General features: G+C 52.1%; 1 protein-coding gene across 4 annotated transcripts in view; it reads right to left on the bottom strand.

Moving 5' to 3' along the window:
* SEPTIN9 (septin 9) overlaps positions 1 to 19828 on the bottom strand; it is a 121614-nt gene that overhangs the window by 43826 nt on the left and 57960 nt on the right. For 3 of the 4 annotated variants that reach the window (XM_065852260.2, XM_065852262.2, XM_065852259.2), the window contains one exon: positions 4624 to 5283. In XM_065852260.2, the coding sequence (XP_065708332.1) occupies positions 4624 to 5283 (660 nt within the window). Of the gene's footprint in view, positions 1 to 4623; positions 5284 to 18067; positions 18263 to 19828 lie in introns of those variants that run through there. The other variant, XM_065852261.2, reaches the window with a different exon arrangement.

The following is a 19828-nucleotide window of genomic DNA, read 5'->3' as shown; positions in this document are numbered from 1 at the left end:
AGCTTCTACACAGAGACCCATTCAGAAGACGAATGAAATGAATGGCCCAAATTCAACTAACCCAAAGGAAAGGAGCCCTCTCCCCAAGTCCCTCCTTTAAAACTTATAACAGATGTAAGAAAAATTGGGCCCAAAGAAGCCTGAGCACAGGCTGCAATCCAAGACCAGCTGCTTCTTCCATTTATAGCCACATTCACTTCAGCTTCATTGCAGCATCTTGGACAATACAAAAGTGTCTGTGTGCCTGTTTGTTTGCTGGAGGAGTAAAGAACACAACTGGCTTGCTGTCAAGTTTTGTTTTTTGCTCACAACAATGTTTGATCTTCTCAAAACAAAGTTATCTCTCCATAATCTCAATTCAGTTCCTCAAGTCCTCTTACACAGTTTATAGAGTTGGCACCGTACCCAGCCTATGGTGTCCCTCCAACTACTGGCCAACAGAAACATCTCAGGCAGGGACAGAGGTCTAGAAATAGTTTAGAAAAAAATCATTTCTTAACTACAGAAGGTTCATCACCATTGCCATCGCTTCCCTCCCCCAGCCGACAGCAGTCACAAAACGAGCAGCCAGGCCTTACTGCAAGAGATCAAAGCAAACTCTTTGTTTTATCTTGGTCAAGATAACGGATTTTATTTGCCTTATCAGCCTGTAGGATGATTAACCTAAATGTGAGAAATCTTGAAGATGCCAAAGGAGCTGATGGGCGGGAAGCATGTTCCCCAGCACGACCGCCATGGGCTCCAGATGTGCAGATACTGCAAGTCAAACAGAGAAACTCTTGGGTCTGGTTCCTGCACGCCATCCTCAGCCAGGCTGCATCTCCCATCACCTTCCAGTGTCACTTATCCATACAATATGACGTTGATGCACAACCCAGCCCACAGACCCAACGGAGCAATGGAAGAGACCCAGCAGGTCCTTAAGTCCAGCACCAGGAGGACTCTGCAGCTCAGCATCCCCGGGTTCGCCCTCTCCTGGTCTCAAACGAGGCAACACAAGGAACTGGGGACCATAAGGTTTCCTATGGGAAACTATTCCTTCGCATAATGAATCTCCACTGGGGAGATCACTGCTTTCCCTACAGGCCCTCAGGGACTTTCAACAGGGCAAACTAACTCTCTGTGTGATTGCACTGGAGGCTGGGGACAGGCAGGGTGAACCCTGCACAGCTGGGGAACCCACATGGACTGTGATGGCATCTGTATAAACTGTGCCCATGCAGACACGGAGAAGGGGACATGTCAGTGTCACCAGAGATGAACACAACGCAATGAGTTTGGGAACAGCGCTCCCAGGGGCGTAAAGACCTGCAGCAGAAGTACCATCACATCTGCATCACCTGGTCTCCTTCCTGACACCCTCAGTGCTCAAAATACATCCCCCAAAAGGAACTGAGATGCACTGGCTGCTCACTGAAGAGGCAGGGACACAGCACATGGCAACAGGGGAAAGGAGGAAGCACCCAGCCCTCCCTGTGCGTGTGGTACCCGGCTCAGGCAGCGACTCTGCGATGGGATGCGACCATCTCCTCCGCACACATTCCTGCTCCTTCACTCCAAGTCACTGGCTCTGCAGCTCTCCATTTTTCCAGATTATCTCATTTTTGGCACCTGACTTCACAAACTGGGACTCTGTGTTTCTCACTCAGCCCTTCCATTTGGTATCTCGGGCTGCAGGCACTTTCCCATTAAAAATAATAACAACAATTTAAAAAAAAAGACAGACTACCCATAATCTAGCCCAAATGTGTTAGCTGGTTTTAAGAAAATGTTTCCCTACAGCTTTAATCTCCTTGCACAGTTAAACTGCAGTGCAGCTCAGGGAGCTGGAAATGATTACTCACTGCATCTCCACTCAGCCATGGTCACTGTGTTAATAGCTGTCCAAACCCCTGCAACCCCCACCTCCAGCACAGCACCCTTGCAGGACAGCATAGAAGAAAAGTTGCCTTTTAAAATCTTAGCTCTAACTCTGAGGGAGCGTCTAAAATAGCAAGTTCTAAAGAAAAGGCTTCCTAGGGGTCCAAGGCTGGAAAAAAGTGTGAAAAAATTGAATTGCTTCACTCTCCTGCTGCCATCCTGCTTGTTCTGGAGCAAAATAGGAGGGGGGGACCTTTTGAGGTGAACATTCCTTTTATTAATTTTAACTGCCTTGATTTACCTTAACAAGCTCCAGAGCATCCTTGCATGAAAGGACCATGCAGGAGAACTGTGGCCCTACCAGCTGCCAAGAGCTAGAAAATGAGCTGAAAGCAGGAGCAGACTGCAGAGCCTCCATGGAGAGCCTGCCTTGCTGGCAGCATGAGGACTCCGAGAGAACAGGGATGGGGAGGAATATTTCTTGTTCTTCTGCCCCACGAAGACACCACCTGCCCTCATTCCACCTTGAGAACTACAGCTCTGGAACAGGTTGAGCCCACACCACCCTAACGAAGCTCAGTGCTATAGTTATTCTGTTCCCTTGTGGTTTGCTCTGAACTGCTGAGCTCTCAGTGATTGCCCTTCTCCTCCAGCCAGCCTCTCCCTACACAACATGCTGTCCTGCATACCTTCAGCAGTGGGCCCAGGGGTAAGGGCAAGACAGCTAAGCCCCAGCAGCTGGGGAAAGGCAAGCTGCCTGCATCCCCTGCTCAGCTGTTTGTGCCGGAGAGCCACCAAACAACAGGACTGAGGGGCATCCAGCACCACGGGAGCATCTCTCAGCTGCAGGACTTCACACCATGTGTTGTCTCTGCTGCAGACATCAGGGAGCCAACGGTTTCACTTGGGGGGCTGTGGTGGGGCCAGAGCTGCAGCGGAGCTGGTGAGCATCGGCAACGTGCCTCCACCCATCCACAGGGCTCCCTGAGGGTCCCTGCGCGGCCTCCCCAAAACTCCTCCATGTGTTTAAGCCATTGATAGGGACAGATGCCATCCACCCACCCAGCATCACCCCAGGGTGGTGTCATGGACCACAGGGAGGAGCGCCCTGAAATGGGGTCCTGCATGAGAGCAGCCCAAGGCAACCTCGAGTCATGGTGATGGAGGAGGCTGGAGATGACCAGGAAGGGGACACAGGCTCTGGCAGCAACTCTGGGCTGTACATTGGTGCTGACATGGAGGGACAAGGAGCCAGAGCCCTCCCTGCCCCTTCTACTTTGGTTCCTGGCTCTCCTTGGAGGCATTTAGACTGAAAGCCCCTTTTGTACCAGGACCAAGACAGACCCCAGACAGCTGGGCTCTTGGAAAATACTCATCCCCAGCAGCTGTCCTGGGCTTCTGGAGTCCTTTTTGATGCAAAGGGCCCTCCCTCTCCCTCCTCCAGGCAGCTGGGGGATTCAGCAGCTCAGATGGTCGTCTGCTCTTAAAGTGCCCAACAATCTGTGTTTCAGAGCTCGGGAAGATGCTCAGACCAGTCCAAACCCAGCAGGACGAGGCCAAGCACCCACCCATGGAAGATTATGGGCCTCCTGGGCACCAAACACATGGCGGCTGGGGACAGAGAGCCTGTGCGGGAGGCCCAGGCTGACCCCATCACTGGGCTGCTCTTGGAGCTCAGCCATGGCCAGCTGGAGTTGGACCAACCTGCTACAGGTGTTTTTCCACTCTAAAACCCAGCTTGGAAAAGCCGCACCTAAACCATACACATGCACAGTGAGCGAAACCCGCTCAAGTCTTATGGGGTCAATATCAGCTCCACCACTGACTCCTGCTTTGATTTGAGACCATGCACACATGCTGAAACCCAGCCACTCTGCAAACCCCATTACTGCCCTGTGACACAGGAGAGGAGATGGAGCAAGGGACCATGCTGTGGTCCAGCTCTGGGGCCAGGCATGGACCTCCCAGGTCCTGGCTTGGCCACCACACATCATCCCACAAACCCCGCGGAGAGACTCAGGGTGGGGTGGGGAGGTGGTGGCCTCCAACCGACCGCTGCATCCCTCACAGGAGAGGGTTTGTGGGTGATGAAGAACGGAAAAATAATTAACAGGCCAAAAGAGAAAAAAAATAATCTCCAAAACATAAGACAGAATAAATGACGGCTCGTGGGGGAGGGAAGCTGGATTTTATATGGGATTAATCAAAAACAAGATAGAGCTAATATAAGCCAGGGCTCCAGTTTAATAGTGGCTCTGGTCCATGATGTTATTACACTTTGGCTCCAAGGCCAAAAAAACCCTGACTCCTGCTAATGAAGAGGCGGTTTCTGCCCCACAACTAGAAGCAGCAACACTAAACAACAAGCCAACACAACATCCCTTCCCCAACCACCACCTCTCCAGCACCTCCGAGGCTTTGCGAGATGCTGCACAGGGAGGTGGGTCCACACAACGGGCCAGAGCTGGCAGAATTGTCATTTTCTGCATGCACCCAAGCTTTTGGCATTTTCTTTTTTATCTCCTTATAGACTTGATAGCATTTTTGATTCAAACTGACAGCTCTTTCAGCCACGATAAACCCCAGGATAACAGCCTCGTATGTAGACACATCTGAGCACAGATCCAAAACCAGCCTCGAAAGACATCACCATTGAAGCAAAAAGAGCAGGACACAATGCTCAGCATCCCTGCACGAGCTCCAAGCCTGCAGCAAGGGACAAAGACAAGTCTCACCCAAGCAGCTGCCTGGAGCTGTACTCACCTTCTTCTCTCTTTGGTGGGCTCTCCATCAGCACCGGCGGTGGCTTTGGCTCTGCCTGGGGAGGCTGAGGGGCCAGGGGAGGCTCTGAGCTCTCCGTTTGCCGCACCGGTGGGGCTGGGACCTCGGTAGCCTTGGCTACCTGAATTTCCACGCGCTTGGTGGCTGTGTCAGGCACAGGAGCATTGGCTGTATCGGCTCTTCGCTGGGGCATCTCGGGGATCTTTGATGGTGGCGCCTCCACCCTCCGGAGACCCGGCTCCTGGGGTTTGCCGAGGGTGATCTCAGTCCTCCTTGGGGTGGGCTCGGGGGGTTTGTGCCCCAGCGCATCTGCTCTTTTGAGGCCAAACCTTGACAACCCTGAGGTGGAGTTCTCCACCTGCTTGGATGAGATGTCAATGGAGATTTCTGTTCTTCTGGACACCGGCTCGGGCAGTTTGGGTCCAGAGAGCTCCACTCTCCTCAGAGAGGGCTTGGGTGATCTTTGGGCTGTGGGGTCTACATGTCGGGCAGATGGCTCTGAATTCCTGGCACCAAGTTCCTGAAACTTCTGTGTGGAGCTGGAGACGGTGGACCTGAGGAGGGGGTTCGGGGTCCGTCTTGGTGGGGTGGAGGAATTTGAAGACTGATCTACCTCCTCGACCTCAAAAGATCTTTTCAGAGCTGAAAAACATGAGAAGGAATTCAGAATTTAGTTACCACCCACCTGAGCATCTCAAGAGACGCTTGCAGACACTGCCCGAGGCTCAGAACCCCAGTCCTGCTCCTCTACTCAAGGGTTCATAACCTCATTTAAAGCAGGTGGGGACAGAGAGCCAGGCTCTTTCTCTTCAGAAAAGTTATAAACCCAGTAACAAAGCTGGAACCAGAGCCAGAATATTCAACCCCAGAGCAGAAACCATCCCCACGCTGCCCTCCATCCCACCCGTGCTCGGAGGGGAGCAGGGGGCTCCATCACAGCACGGCAGAGGACTTGGCGCAGCCCGACTACCACCACCTCCCCTTCCCTCCTGCATCCAAAGGATGCGCAGATAAACACAGGCTTCCCGGTGCCTGCTGCCAGCAAAGTCCAAGTCGGGAACGTGAGAACAATCCCAGAAGAACACCCAGCTCATATAAATACAGTAGCAAAAACAAAGGTGGCAGACAGAGAAGCTCATGTCCTTGAAAACAACCCTAGAGATCACCTGAGCCAAAAACTGAAGTGCCTTGAAAACAATGACATGAGACCCCAATGCAAGGAAGGGGCCAACCAGGAGGCCTTAGGGACATCCTAAAATCTAAACATCATCATTCCCATTTTGCCAACAGGGAAGTCAGAAGGCAAAGAAAGACAGATGCAAAATCAGATCAGATGTTTAGATTCACGCTTGAAGAGGCAGCAGAGTCCCACCTTCACCGAGGCCCAGCACCGCGCAGGATCTGCCCCTGTGCTCTCAGAGGTGGGTAAGAGCAGCAGAGGACACGGCCCCGACGGGCACTGCCAGCTCCTTCACGGATGTGAAAACCTGCTCATCACTCCTCCAGCCAGCCAGCTCTGCCTCATTTTATTCCCTTCAACAAAGCAGCCTGAAAACCTCATGACAGATGCACCTGGAGGAACAGTTTGAAAGTAAATGCTCTCAAGGAACCCAATAGCAAAGGGAACGCTGGTGTGCATCTTTCTTTAATGAACATCCCTCTGGAAATATCTCAGTACCAAGTGGTTTGGAGATTTCTTTATGATCCAATAATGAGTTTTGTCTACAAACAGCCTTGCTGACCTCTGGGTTTCATTGCATGAACCATCTCCATCATCTCAGTTCCTTTGAGTCCCTCTGACAAAAGAAACGGTGGCATCACTCGGTGGCAATGTTGGAGCTGCTGCATGTGGCCCTTTCTTTTGGCCTCAAAGCCCTTGAAGTGCCCCAAGTCCAGGGTAAACCCATCCAATGCCACCAGCACGGTCCTTCTGGAGCACAGCCATCCCCTGTCCTTATGGAAGGGCTGGACTGAATACAAAACCCAAAAATGGCTTTTTTCCAGCTCTTTCTGCAGAAAGGAGAAAAAGGTCAAAGCCCAGACGCAAAAGGATTCAAAAAGCCTAAGGAAGAGCTACAAAATCGTGATTACAGATGTAGGAGACCCAAGCCATCCAAATAATACCTCCTGTGCCGGTGCTGTGGCCCCAAGGGACAGTAAGAAGGTACCAAGCGGCTGGGCAGGAAATCGTCGCCCCAAGGGAGGGTTGGAAATGGCTCAGCACAGTTTCTGACAGCAAAATCACAAGGACTCCCAGGTCCCAGTGGCATTCCCTCCCCAACAGTGTCACTACTTTGCCTGGGGACAACCCAAGACCTTTCCCACTCTTGGCTCTCTGTGGGATGGGATGCCCACCTCATGCCTCTGGTTGCACAGAGATTTCAGTATCCAGCTTCTCCTACCAGCATATTTGGCCACTGCCCTGAGCCAAACATGGTTTGGAGACAAACATCCCATGCACAGGAGAGGGATGGTGAATCCCAAGGTCTGTTTCCAGCCCCAAGACAGAGACCCGCTGCCATAAGCATGATCCTCAGGGATGTCACCTTCAGCAACGGTGGCCCTCGGTGGGACCGAATAGGGTTGCAGCTCCCCTGCCTTCTTGCACAGAGAAGAGACAAGGACCTCAGGAAGCAAAACAGCTCGCTCTCTCTCAAAAAGAAAAAAAAAAAAAAGAGAAAAAGCTTAAAAATAGCCTGTCCTGCCCAGAGCCAAGAAAGGAAAGTAAACAGCCTCTGCTCCAGATGACCCTCCTCCCGGCTTCCTGCGGGAAGCTGCTGCATTGGTTACAGCAACAGGAGCTGCGGGCAGGGCAGCGCTGCAGGGCCCCCACCCCACGCCCACAGTGTCGGGGTCCCACACCAGCAGTCACGGCTGGTGCTGCAGGTCCCTGTGGGGCTCCAGGTCTACATGTCCCCAATGCCCTGGGCTAAGGTGTCCCTGCCCCGAGCAGGGTCTGGGACGGCCATGCTGCAGGGTTATATCCGCACTGTGATATTTCCCAGGGGATTTTTGGCACTAGCAGGGCTTCCCCAGCCCCACCAGCAGCATCTGATCTGCTGGCTGGTGTTGGAAGCAGCTGGCAGGGAAAGAGGCGGAGGTGCCGAGCATCGCCCTTTGTGCCCTTCCTCTGTGCTGCGGGGCAGGGGCATGGCACAAACTGGTGTTACATTGACATACGCTTCCTTTTAACCAATTCCAAACCAATTCAGGCAACTCTGGCTCAATCCACCATCACTGAAGGCAGCAGCTTCCCCCCCACAGCAGGGAAATCCTGGAATCCCCTAAAAATCCAAGCACTTTCCTTTCAGATGCAGACTTTGCCTGTGACTGCCACATGCCTGGGCCGGGAACCCCTTGATGCGGTGTCCCTTTGGGGACAAGACCTTTGCAAAGCTCTCCAGGTAGCGGTGTTTTGCTCAGCATCACCAAGCTGCAGTCCCACTTCGAAGCGCCAGCCAGGCAGGAATAGCTTTTTAAAATACCAACATTAATCCTGGCAGAGGAGGGAGGCACGGGCTTTCCTAGACAGACCTGATGCAGGCAGCTCTGTCATCTGTGCACAACACCCACAGTCTTGACCCAAACATGGTCCCTGCCAGCCAGGCACTTTGTGGTGAGGAATGTGTGCCTTCATTCCCATCTTGAATGCTTCTCAAGCAAGAAGAGGCCTGAGAAGCCACAAAATATTTATGTGTCTTTCTATTTTGCGCTGCAGCGCTGGAGATGTCTGCTCAGCACGGCCGCTGCGTACTCCCGGTCACCCCATGGCCAAGAACCAGCAGGTCACACGCCACCAGTTAAAGCCACTCTTTAGGGATCTTGCAAATTGGGAAGAGAGGGCAGAAGTCTGGGTCAAATCCCAGTAGCTCATACAACAGCCAAGACTTTTCCAGAGAAGTCACAAGCAAGTGGTACGGCTGGGGCCTCATATCTACACACTGCTCTCCCAGAAGGTAAGACCCTCCTTGGGGGTGCCAGCCAAGCTAAGGGCACCCAGATGTCATGAAGGGCTCTGGCTCCTGCCCAAGGGCTCCACATTTCCTGATGGTGAGCACTGAGGTTCCACAGCACATCATCCACCACGGCTCAGCCCACTCCACAGCCCAGCTCTGGGCACCCCGTGGCACCCAGAGTACATCAATAAGGGAACATCTGCTCCTTCTTTCTTCCCTTTTTAAACAGAATATCCCAAGTAACAGTCGAGAGGGTGCTTTAGACAAGGCAACCTCTATGCAGAGAATGCAGGAGGAGACCAAAATAAACAGCAAAGGATGTTGGCTCCTTCGGGACCCACTTCGCAACCGGAGCCTCGGGCTCTGCCGCGGCTGCAGCGCCCAACTGCTTCCCATTAAACATCCTCTGCCCCTCCCCTGGTCTCTGTAACCCAGGGGTTACGTTTGCTTGCTTGCTTAAGCATGGAAAGCTTTTCTTGGGTTTTTTTGACACATAAGAGCCTTATGGGACAAGGGCAGCCAGGCGCCCTGTTATTCCGCGCGATACAATGGGACCGTTTGAGAGCGCTGACTTTCTCTAAACTGCTACCAGATGGTCACCTCCTGTTCCCGGGGAGGAAAGAGGGGGAGGCTGCAGGTCTCATCTTTCAAGGAGCCCTTGGAAACCCAACACAGCATTAACCGCTCACGGTCCCTAAAGCTTCCCAGACCCCTGTCACCAGGCAGCAGGATGCTCATGGTGGTTTTCTGGCCCAATTTGACTGTAAAAAGTGTGTTCACCCAGGTTACCATGGGGCCATCTGGGTCTGGCTTATCCAAACCCATCACCCATGACACCACTGAACTGCTGCCGCCATCTGTAACAGAGGTGGGTGCGTTTGTGCGAACTAAAGAGTCAGTTATAGAGACGAGTAGGATGTTGTTCATGTATCTACAAGGTGTATACATATCGTATATATACATATCATATACATAATATACATATCGTATATTAAACCCAAGGTCCCGCAGCAGAAGGGGAAGGGGGCTGCACCCCTGCTGCAGGGCCAGAGCAGGATATCTCTATCCCATCCTCAACAAAAACGTGCTCCCAACTGCACAGATCCCCTCGGTGGGGTCAAAACCATGGGACTGAGAAGGGAAATTCACGGGCAGTGTGGGCAGCAAGAGATGCTACACACACTGGTGGGGTTTTATGAGTAAACTAAAAGCTTCAAAACAGCCTGAAAAAATCACATCCCCTCCTACACCCCGAGAAATGAAGGCAAGAAACTTCAAAAGCACTTTTCCCAAAGCTACTGGTCATCCAACGTAAGAGGGAAGTTGGGGCTGCTGGATCCCTTCCCTGTGTTTGTGCCAGGAGGTTTCACATCTTCCTTTTACCAATAAACCAACCTTATTGCAATACATATATATAAACACATATATATAAATACAGAATGACAATCTGCTGCTGTGACAGGACTCTCATGCTATCCTGCATCAGGTTATGAATAGTTTATGTACAAACAAATCATTTTTCTGACTCTACAAACAGCATTCAAAAGAAATTGCAATAGATTGCATGGTCTGACATGAATTGTGTGTAGCAGATAACACTGGGAACATGCTGTCAATATGCAGTGCCTTCCTGGACTGTGCAAATAGCACCAAGAATTGAGTTATGAAGGAAATTTGGGGATAAATGCAAGTTCAGGGCTCTGACATTAACTAAAGCCTTTCAAGCAACATTTAACTCACATGCAATAAGCCACAAAGACAACCAGAGCCAAATGCAGCAAACCTCTCATTTATCAGAAATGAACATGCAAAAGCAAAGTCAGGACTAAGAAGAGAAAAAAAATAACATCCACACTCAGATTAATTCAAAATCCCAGCTTTCCAGTCCTTATAATGCAGTTCTAGAAAGATTTTAGCTTTGATTCTCCATTACACTTTGGTTTATATAACCATTAACCCTCAGCAAAATGCTTCCAGATCAGAACAGTATATTTTACATCCCTTATATTAATTTCATACTTGTACAGAAAATTACATAAAATACAGGGTATCCAGCCCAGCAGATTGCATTACTGACTCTGCCACAGGCTCTCTGCAGCTTTTTCCTCTGGTCTGTGCTCCAGTTTCTTTTCATAAGGGGAGGAGGAAGGAGGGAAATAAATCTCTGTGCCTCCCAGGGGACTGCAGATTTGGTTTGGTTCACTAATATTTCTAAAACGCCTTAAAAGTATTACCCAGAAGGCAAAAGTATGATGCAGATGGTCATGCAGATCCCAGACCATCTTGTGCTACCAGCTGGGGTGCTGGTACCACACTGGTGTAAGAAGCCATAAGCACCCAGACGCCGTCCCCATGAGTCACGACTCCCAACACCCACGCAGGGGACGTCAAGAGTGACTCAGGTGGGCGACCTGCCTTGGTGGTGGGACTGGGTGATTACATCATTAAGTGATTAATTCTTCTTGAGAAGACGCTCTGATGAGTGGTGTTGCAATGCACTGGTTAAAAAGCTACAGAAAAGGGTAAATTAGTCAAAGTAGCTGAAGGAAGGAGCCATTCAGGCCCACGGTGCTGCCCGCTGATTGTTGGTGTCACCGCAGCCAGCTCTGGCATCTCTGTTGGTGGGGACATCCAGCACCACAACGCGAGTAGATGTACAAACATCCTGAATGCTGGCTGAGGGCAGAACCCTCTTCCTTCCTCCTCCCTGGTAACTAAACATGCTTTAAAAATTTTCTAAAAAATCCATTGTTTTCCCATTTTTCCATCTTTGCGCTTTCAATGTCCAGACAAAATAAAGATGCAGCCCCACCCCCAGCCCTCGCCATGCCCCTTCCCACCCAAACCAGTCCAGGTGGCCAGTGCCAGCATGGTGCCATGTGCCGATGTCCTCACCGCTAACCCAGCCCAGACTCCTGGGGCTGGGACAAGCTGAAGGCAACCCAGATCACCAGGAGTAAGGGCCACACCATTTTGTGATGCTTACTCAAACTGCCACCTCTACTGCTGGGCGGACAGTGGCACAGACCAATGTGGTCACAGTGTCCCCTGCCCTGCAATCATGCCTGACATTGATGGTACCTACACCCAGCCCAGCACATGTCCCCAGCGCCAGTTGAGGAGCAGCAGCACCACATGGGAACGTCCCCACCTGAGGATGGATGTAGGGGGACAGACACTCATGATGTCTCACCTTTTGGCACACAAACCAGCCAAGAGCCGGCTGGGATGGACCCTGCTCTGAAGGTGTCCCCAGGAGCCCCAGGTGCTGATCTCCATCCAACAACCTTGCAAAAGCAATCACAGTAAAAGCCTGAGTCACAGCCATCAGGAGATAAAGAGTTCTTATTAATCTGCAGGCAGCTTTTCAGAGTAAGTTGGGGATAATAATAAACTCTTAATTGCTCAAGTGCTGCTCCTCACCAGCACCCTCTGTGCAGCAAGGAGGGGAGTGAGGACGGCTCTCCTGCACCAGCAGAGAGTGGGTGCAAACCGCCAACCTCACCACAGGCAAAGGAGAAGGGTGTCAGGACCAAACAGCACCTTGCAAGTACAAAACAAGAGGGGGCCAGGACACAACCCTGGCCCAAGGCCAAAGAGTACAACAGGACAGCCCACCCCAGTCCCACAGAGAGGTCCCCTGATGGACCCTGACCCCCACCAAACCGGCACATCCTCATCAAGAATTGGACCCAGACCCATTGACTCATTTTACAGGCTTCAAACAAGTTTAACCAGGATTTAGGGTCACTTGGCCTGTTGTGTCCATGTCCCACCTCTAAAGACCAAGAAGGTGCCAGAGCTCACTGCAGCAGCAGCAGGGAGGGAGGTCAGGAGAGGGAAAGAGCCTGAGTAATGGTCCTGCAGAAAGACGTTGCCTTAAATATCAAATATCAGAGTTAGAAACATGAATATCTGGAACGATTATGGGCTCTGAAGTCCCCATTATTGTCTTTGGATTTATGACAAGCTCCAGCCCAGGCTTTTGCAGCTGCTGTCTGGGTCCTGGCTCCTGGGAAAATGGGCTCAGCAGCTCCCTGCAAGGACAGGCTGCAAAACAGAAAATAAACCAGCACCCAGACAGTACGGCCACAGGACACCCAGAGGTGCCATGACTCCCATTTGGCAGTAGGTTTACTGGTGTGTATTGGTCAAGAGATGCAGACACGGTCACCCAAATGTGTTAGGTATGACCCAACATGTTCTAGAGATGTTTCCTACCCACTCCACTGCCATAAAGCACCAACAGGCAGTGAGCAAAGAGTAAAGCTAGAGAATGATTATATTTAGGTGAGCTTCTTACTAAGGGAAAAATGCTACCAAGAGACCGGGAAGTACTTGGAAGAACCAGTATGGTGTACACGCTCCAAAACCTTGACTCACCTCCAGGCACCATCAGCACTCTTGCTGCCAAAGCAGCTGCCCTGGCCCTGGCATAAAGACTCATCCTCTCTCTGTCCCTTCCCATCGAGCTACTTTTGAAAGGTTTCTTTATGATTAGCGCAACACTGGGCTCACTTTGGCCAAGACTGATCTCAAATGGGCAGCAAGAGCTCACCTGTACCAGCCAGCACTGGAAACCCTCCATGCTGACACAGAGCCAAGGACACTGTGCTCCATGCTGCAGTGGTTGCCCATCCCCGAGGACATGCAGCCCAGCCCTCCTTGCACAAGATGACTATAAACAACAACCTTTGAATGATCCTACATCCTAACCAGGGCCAGAGGCTATCCCCAGAGCCCGGCTCACGTGGACGGAGAGATCCACGTCCTGTTCTTCCCTTTCCCACTCGCTCACAACCTTTTTATTCCCAAGGAACTAAATATACATAGGGAAAACAACAACCCGCAACAGCAGGTCCCTGCTGCCGTAACCAGGCAGATGTGATTTTTCCACTCTGCACACGAAAATCCAGTCTTGACAGAACTTCTGCTGGGGAAGACGCAACTCTGGCCTTCCCATTGGCACCTTCCCCCAGCTCCTGCCTCTCTCATCACACACGGATTTGGCAGAAAACTCCCATAAACTCCATCCTTTTATCTCAGATTCAGAAATATAGATAGAAAGAGTAGAAAAAGAGGGAAAACTCTCTGAAGTGCCTGTAAAGCTTGTCTTTGAGGATATCAGAGGTGACTTGCTGTCTCAGAAGAGCACGCTACATCCATCAGCTGGGAGAGCAGCACTGGCTCTATCCACGCTTGGCTGGTGATAAAGAATACCAGAAGGGACTCATTGCAGTGTAATTTTTTGAAGACAGCCCAGGAAATCCAACAATTGTCACTGAGGAGCTTTGTTCCACTCCTAAGCTTGAGATGATGCAAGATATAACCTGAAAGAACTTTTTGCGCCTCCTTCTCCAGGCATTGAACCTGCAGACAAGGGACCATTAGTCACAGACCCAAATCTCACAGCCTAGTCACATAAGCCCAGGTGAGCACTGATCCTGCAAACCCACAGCAGGGCTTACAGGAGACACCTTGAAGCCAAGTGAGACGCTTACACAAAAACAAAGCACATGCCCTCTCTGGGGCTTTTCATAATATTGAATTCAAGCCATATCACACACATAACATTGTGACCATCCCTTTGGCACGTTCCTGCTATTATTAGCAGCAGGGCTGAGTCCCAGCATCCGCAGCACGCGGCAGCAGCTGCTCCGCAGGGCAGCAGCCCAGGGGATGCACCGCGGCCATGCGGCACAGAGACATCCCAGGCATTCGCTCAAGGAAATTTTAAGGATGAGCCCATAAGGTTCATGCATGTAGAAAAGCCTGTTTCTAATACAGCATCCTGCTGAAAACAACCTGGCTAACGTTTTGTTTGTTTGTTTTTAACAACACGACTTAGCACAACTCAGTATCTCACTGAGACTAAGTCTTTGGTTGAAATACTACAAATACCATGCGTTGGGTGGTGCAACAAGTATCTGTCTGTATGGAAAAGATCCAATAGTAGAGTAGAAAACAAAACAAACAAAATCACAACAAAAAAACCCAAACAACTAGAATAGCCTTCCTATCAGCACTGACGTGTCCGGGCAGAGCTGGAGGATCCCTGTCCTCAGCACCCAGCTCCACGCAGCTCTGACCACAGTGCCGCCAAGCTCACCCATCAGCGAGCACACACATCCTGGGGAAACTGCGCTGTGGGGAATGGGTAAATCAGGGACTAATGACCATCGCCAATGTCTGTGTCGTAGTTTCTGCCAGAACAAAGCTGCAAGCCTGTATCCCCCCAGGTTCCAGCTCCGGACATCACATTGAACCCCACCGCACCACTCGCTGCTCCGTGCGCTTACAGCTCCACTCGGCATTTACCATTTACCATCATCCAGAGCTTGCACTCGCTATGATGTTTTGTGTTTCAACGTTACGAGGAAACAAATCTGGTGTCGACTGACAGCACTAGGAAAGGTAAAGAGCACTCAGCATCACAGCTGCTAACTCATCAGTGATTGCCAAAAAAAATGGGCCTTGGTTACCCCTGGGACCCTGCTTGGCAGCAGCCACATCCCATCAGGATAAGGGGCTGGCACAGATCTCTTCCGTCTTACCACCAGGCAGTAGATGATGAGTGCATTGTGCTTTCAATCCTTAGCAGGAAGATGGGTACCACGTTACAGAACTATCTTTGGGCATCATCACAACCAACGCTGCAAGTAGGAGCATCCGCCCTTCTCTGCAGTCAAACATCGCAGACACTGGCATTCCCGTATCACCCAACATGAACAGGATCAGGATGGTTTGGGGTTTACACAATGTTAACACACTGTACAAGCATCCCACCACCCAGACTGATTTACTGCTACAGGTTCCCTTTCCTGCCGCTCAGAGGTCTGCGTCTGAGCGTGCGGGCAGCTGAGACACCCACAGCCCGCTCTGAGGCAGAGACGAGCTTGGGAAATGCTGCCACAACCACAGCTGAACCAGCCATGTTTCCCAAAAACCTGCCAAAATCTATAAATCCAGGGGCAGAACTATTACACTCTGTAAATCCCAGCAAACCACAGACCTAATTATGATCTCCCCCATCAGAGATGAGGAAGCTTTGCCAGTCAAACAGGCAGAATTAGTGCCCTCCCCGCAGGACCTGCTGACTCAGGACAAGGTGGACACACGTACCTCTGCCCGGATGTGACATCCCCATTGCATCATCAGGCACAAAGAAGAACACGTTCTGCTGTCCTAGTGTTTCCCTCTCACATGTTGCTTTGATGTGGAAACTAAACTAGAATCGAGTATCTCGTACTCCTTTCCCCCAGCCAAAGGGACCTGGCATCCTCCTCACGCTCACAGAGGCTGGCAGCTCCTACACCAGCAGCCCACAGCCAAGCCTGCAACTCCCTGCCCTCTGCAACCCAGCAGCTACAAGAAACCCAGCCGTCCTATGCCAGGGAAGGATGCTACAAGGAAAGCAGGCAGGGATGCTAGGAGGAAAGCAGGAAGGAACAACCAGGGTGATTCGGGAGGGCAGGCAGTGTGTGACCGGCAAGAACAAAGAGGGCTCTGGCTGCTGGGTGATCTGGTGTTTCTGCTCAGTAATATTTTCTGGCTGATCTTTCCTGCTTGGCCATGGGCTGCCTGGGGCTCAGATACCCACCCAGCAGACACGAACACTGCATCTCCTGCCCTACAGGCTAGAAATTAATTGCCTTGTTCTTGGGAAGCTGCTGTGCAACTCGGAGAACTAATTAAATTGTGGAACAGTAGCCCGGATCCCTGCTCAAGGGCAAGGCTGCAGATGCAGAGCTTTCCCCAGCCTCTCCCTCTGCACAGGCAGCAACTATAAAGTGCTCCATGGACTGAAAAAAACCACACTGTGGAGCAGCTTGGTGCCACCAAGGAACACACACAGCCCAAACAAGCAGCCCCGGGGCTCATGGCAGAGCCTTTATCATATCCAAGTAGGGAATTACTCATTCTTCAGAGATTTAAATGCAATTGGGGCAGGGCAGCGAGAAGGCTGTAATTACATCAGCACTTGGGAGCCCTGTGGTGGGGAAGCTCACAAGTCCCCAAAGGACAGTTACAAAGGCACTGTTGAATCCCGAGTGCAATATTGATAGTGGTTTGGCGTCGCTCTCTGTGTGTCCACTCTCGTCAGTCCCGATCTTCCTGTGGGACGTGACTTCCCTCAGCCTCCTGCTAAACCCTCCACTCCAACTTTGGCTGAAGAATGCCCAGGGGCTAAAGAAAGCCCAGGGGCTGGAAAAAGAGGACACAAACACAGCTAAACCTTATGACGAGGGCTCAAGAGACCCCAGCTCTGCCACCCGTTTCCTGCTTGACCTGGAAGAGGAACCCTTGCGCTCTCAGCTCCCCAGCAGGAAAAACACCACTGGGCTCCTTCCCAAAGGCAAGGCTGAATTCAGCAGGAGGCGGTGAAGCCGTCTCAGCCTATAGCTACACGCTCAGTCCCTGGATAAGTTTTCACTGCGGCCCCTAGATCTCCGCTATTTTTTTTTTTTCCAGAAACCACTGCACAAAGCTCAGTTTGGATCACTGCCAGGATGTGCGAGTGCGTAGGGATGGAGCTGCTCTTCCAAAACTCCGCTCGGGAAGATGAGCTCCCCCGAGCCGATCTTTCAACGTCTGCTTCAAACCACCCCCCCTTCTCCCCTTTTCTGCCTGTCTCTAACTCTCATACCCATCTGGCAGCAGCACACTTCTCCACTAGCTTATTTTTTTTTTGCCTGAAAAAGCCAGCGCACTGAGCAAGAACCACAGACGCCCGGGGAGAAGGCATCCCCGTCCGCATGCCAAGGGGATTGCAAGGAGATACTCCATCGGAGAGCAAGGCAACGCGATCGGGCAACTGGAGCTCTGCCACGGGACAACTGCAAAGCTTTCTAAGGCAGCAGCTCCTGCTACGGACATCTTTAAACTTGGGTTCATTATCCACCTCCCAGATACTCTACGGCTGTGTTTGCATCCAAAATCTGGGAGTCGACTGAAGGGCTGGTGCCTGAGGTTTTACAGACTTTTATCTGCGTCAAGCGTGTGTTTTCAGCTAAAAATTGACACAAACCAACTTGGGAAAGGCAGAAAAAGAAAAACATCCCGTAAAACCCTGCCTTAGCAGATAACACCCGAGCGCAACAGTGCTCCGAACAAAAGACACCGCAGCCCGGACAACCCCCGGCTCTGGGCTCCGGCGGTGCCGGGGGACGCGGCTTGGCCGCTGGTCGCCCCCGGGCACCCCCGCTCCTTGCAGCCCCACCCGCCCGGGCGCGCCGGGACCCCGGCACAGGCCGGTTCCCCCAGGGCGGCAGCAGCGGGAAGAGCCGGGTGGCGGTCGGAGCCCTGCGGGGGCTCAGCCCCGCTTCCCCCAGCCCAGCGCGGTGCTTGCGAGGGGCGCGGGCGGCTCCGCGCTGCCCAGCAGCAACTTCTACTTTTTCCCGGTTTAGTCCAAAAAAGCAGCATCCCCCCACCCCAAGGCTGAAACCCCCTCCATCCCCAGGGCCACCCACCTTCGAAGTCGGAGATGATGCCCTCCAGGTGGGCGTTAACGGCCGGGTCGGCCATATCGGGGTGCGGGGCGCTGCCCCCCGGCTCTGCGGGGCGCGGGCGGGCGGGTACGCGCAGCCGCCGCCGCCTGCGGCCGAATGAATGGCGGAGGGCGAGCGGCTGCGGCCGCCCCCCGCCCCGGCGGGCACCCTGCCATGCCGCCCGGCCCGGCCCAGCCCAGCCCGGCCCCCTCGCCGCGCACTGGCTGCTCCCCACGCCCGTCACACCGCCCCCCCCTCCGCGGAGCCGGCCCCTCCGGGGAAGTGGCGGGCGAGGACCCCGGGGGGCGGATGGGGCACCCGCAGAACCGGGCACTGCCCCCCACCCGGGAGAAAACAGCTGCGATGTGTTCCCGCATCCCCAGCAGAAAGCAGGGGCTGGAACCCGCACCCGGCGCTGACAGTCCTCCATCTGCCCCGGGTAAGAAGTACCAACCTTGGGCAGCAACCCAAGGATGCCCCACCAAAGGGGCGGCAGCAGCCCAAAGGGGGTGGGGGGGTTACACCACTGATGTTCTCCAGCACTGATCACACATTCACTTTTCAATATGCCCTTGTTTGGAAAGGAGCAACTCAGCCACCCTCCTCTACTTTTATAATTTCTCAAAACCAAACCAGAGCACTAATGGCAGCGCTAACTCATCACTACCAAATCCAAGCCACTTCCACAGCCATCACCGCAGCAGAAGAGGCTGCAAAACCTGCCCCAAAGCTGAGCATGGGGCCAGGCTGCTCACCAGCCCCAGCCAACAAGGCAAGTGCCAGCTCTGGGCATCAACACCAGCCCCTTCCACAGCCCTGCTGCCTTCTTTCCACCTCTCACACCCTCTCGGTTTGTGCATCTCTCTGCTCATTATTCTCCCTTCCCATGTTGATTCAAATCCTGCCCTCTTGACCCTCTTTTCATCCTCCCCGCCCTGTGTTTTAGTAGCAACATTTAAAAGCGATGATACCCACTGAAATGTGTCCAGGCACATCAACAGGAAAAGAAGAATTAATGGGCTGGGTTTTCAGTCCACTTTGGTTGAACCATAAAGAAAAATTATGCTAAACAGTAGTACTGTTACCATCTGTTACTGCAGAAAGTACATGCTTCATCACTTATGTCACACTTTTAATTTTACACTTCCAAAGTCTGCAAACACCACAGACTCCCCAAGAGTGCACATGAACCAGAAAATGAAACCAACAGCACCAATTTCCCAGTCAAGAAACTTCAGCTTAAAAAAAAAAAGTCAAATATAAATCACTGCTGAGCTAGGTTTTCCATACTGTTAATAGCTTGAGGTTTTAATCCAAGGAAAGACATTACTGTAAAACATGAGAACTGCTAAATAGTCTTGAGAATGCACCTTTAAAGTAGAGGTATGTTGTTTTTCAGATAGATATAGTGGTTTTCCTCCCCTTTCACAGAGAGCAGCGGTCAGCTCTCTCATTTCTTGCACTCCCTGCACTGTCAGAAACCAACGTACCGCAGCAGTGCAGAGGAAGGGGCTTTACATCGCTGTGCAGTCATGATGTGGAAATGTAAATGCCTCCCCATGCAACACATTGTCTATAAAACCACTGGTGCCTGAACACCCCTCCCTGATCCCAGTGCCTCAAAGGAGAACAGAAATGACCACGGACCCGCTCAGCGCCCGGGTGTCATGTCCCTGCTGTCCCCATACGCTCTTCAGGGAGCGGTGACAACTGCCACATCGCCCAGGAGCACATGCTGGCTAA

The sequence above is a fragment of the Patagioenas fasciata genome, chromosome 18, assembly GCF_037038585.1.
Source record: "Patagioenas fasciata isolate bPatFas1 chromosome 18, bPatFas1.hap1, whole genome shotgun sequence".
Lineage (NCBI taxonomy): Eukaryota > Metazoa > Chordata > Aves > Columbiformes > Columbidae > Patagioenas > Patagioenas fasciata.
Note: the sequence above shows the minus strand (reverse complement) of the source record. Positions and strands in the feature narration are given on the sequence as shown.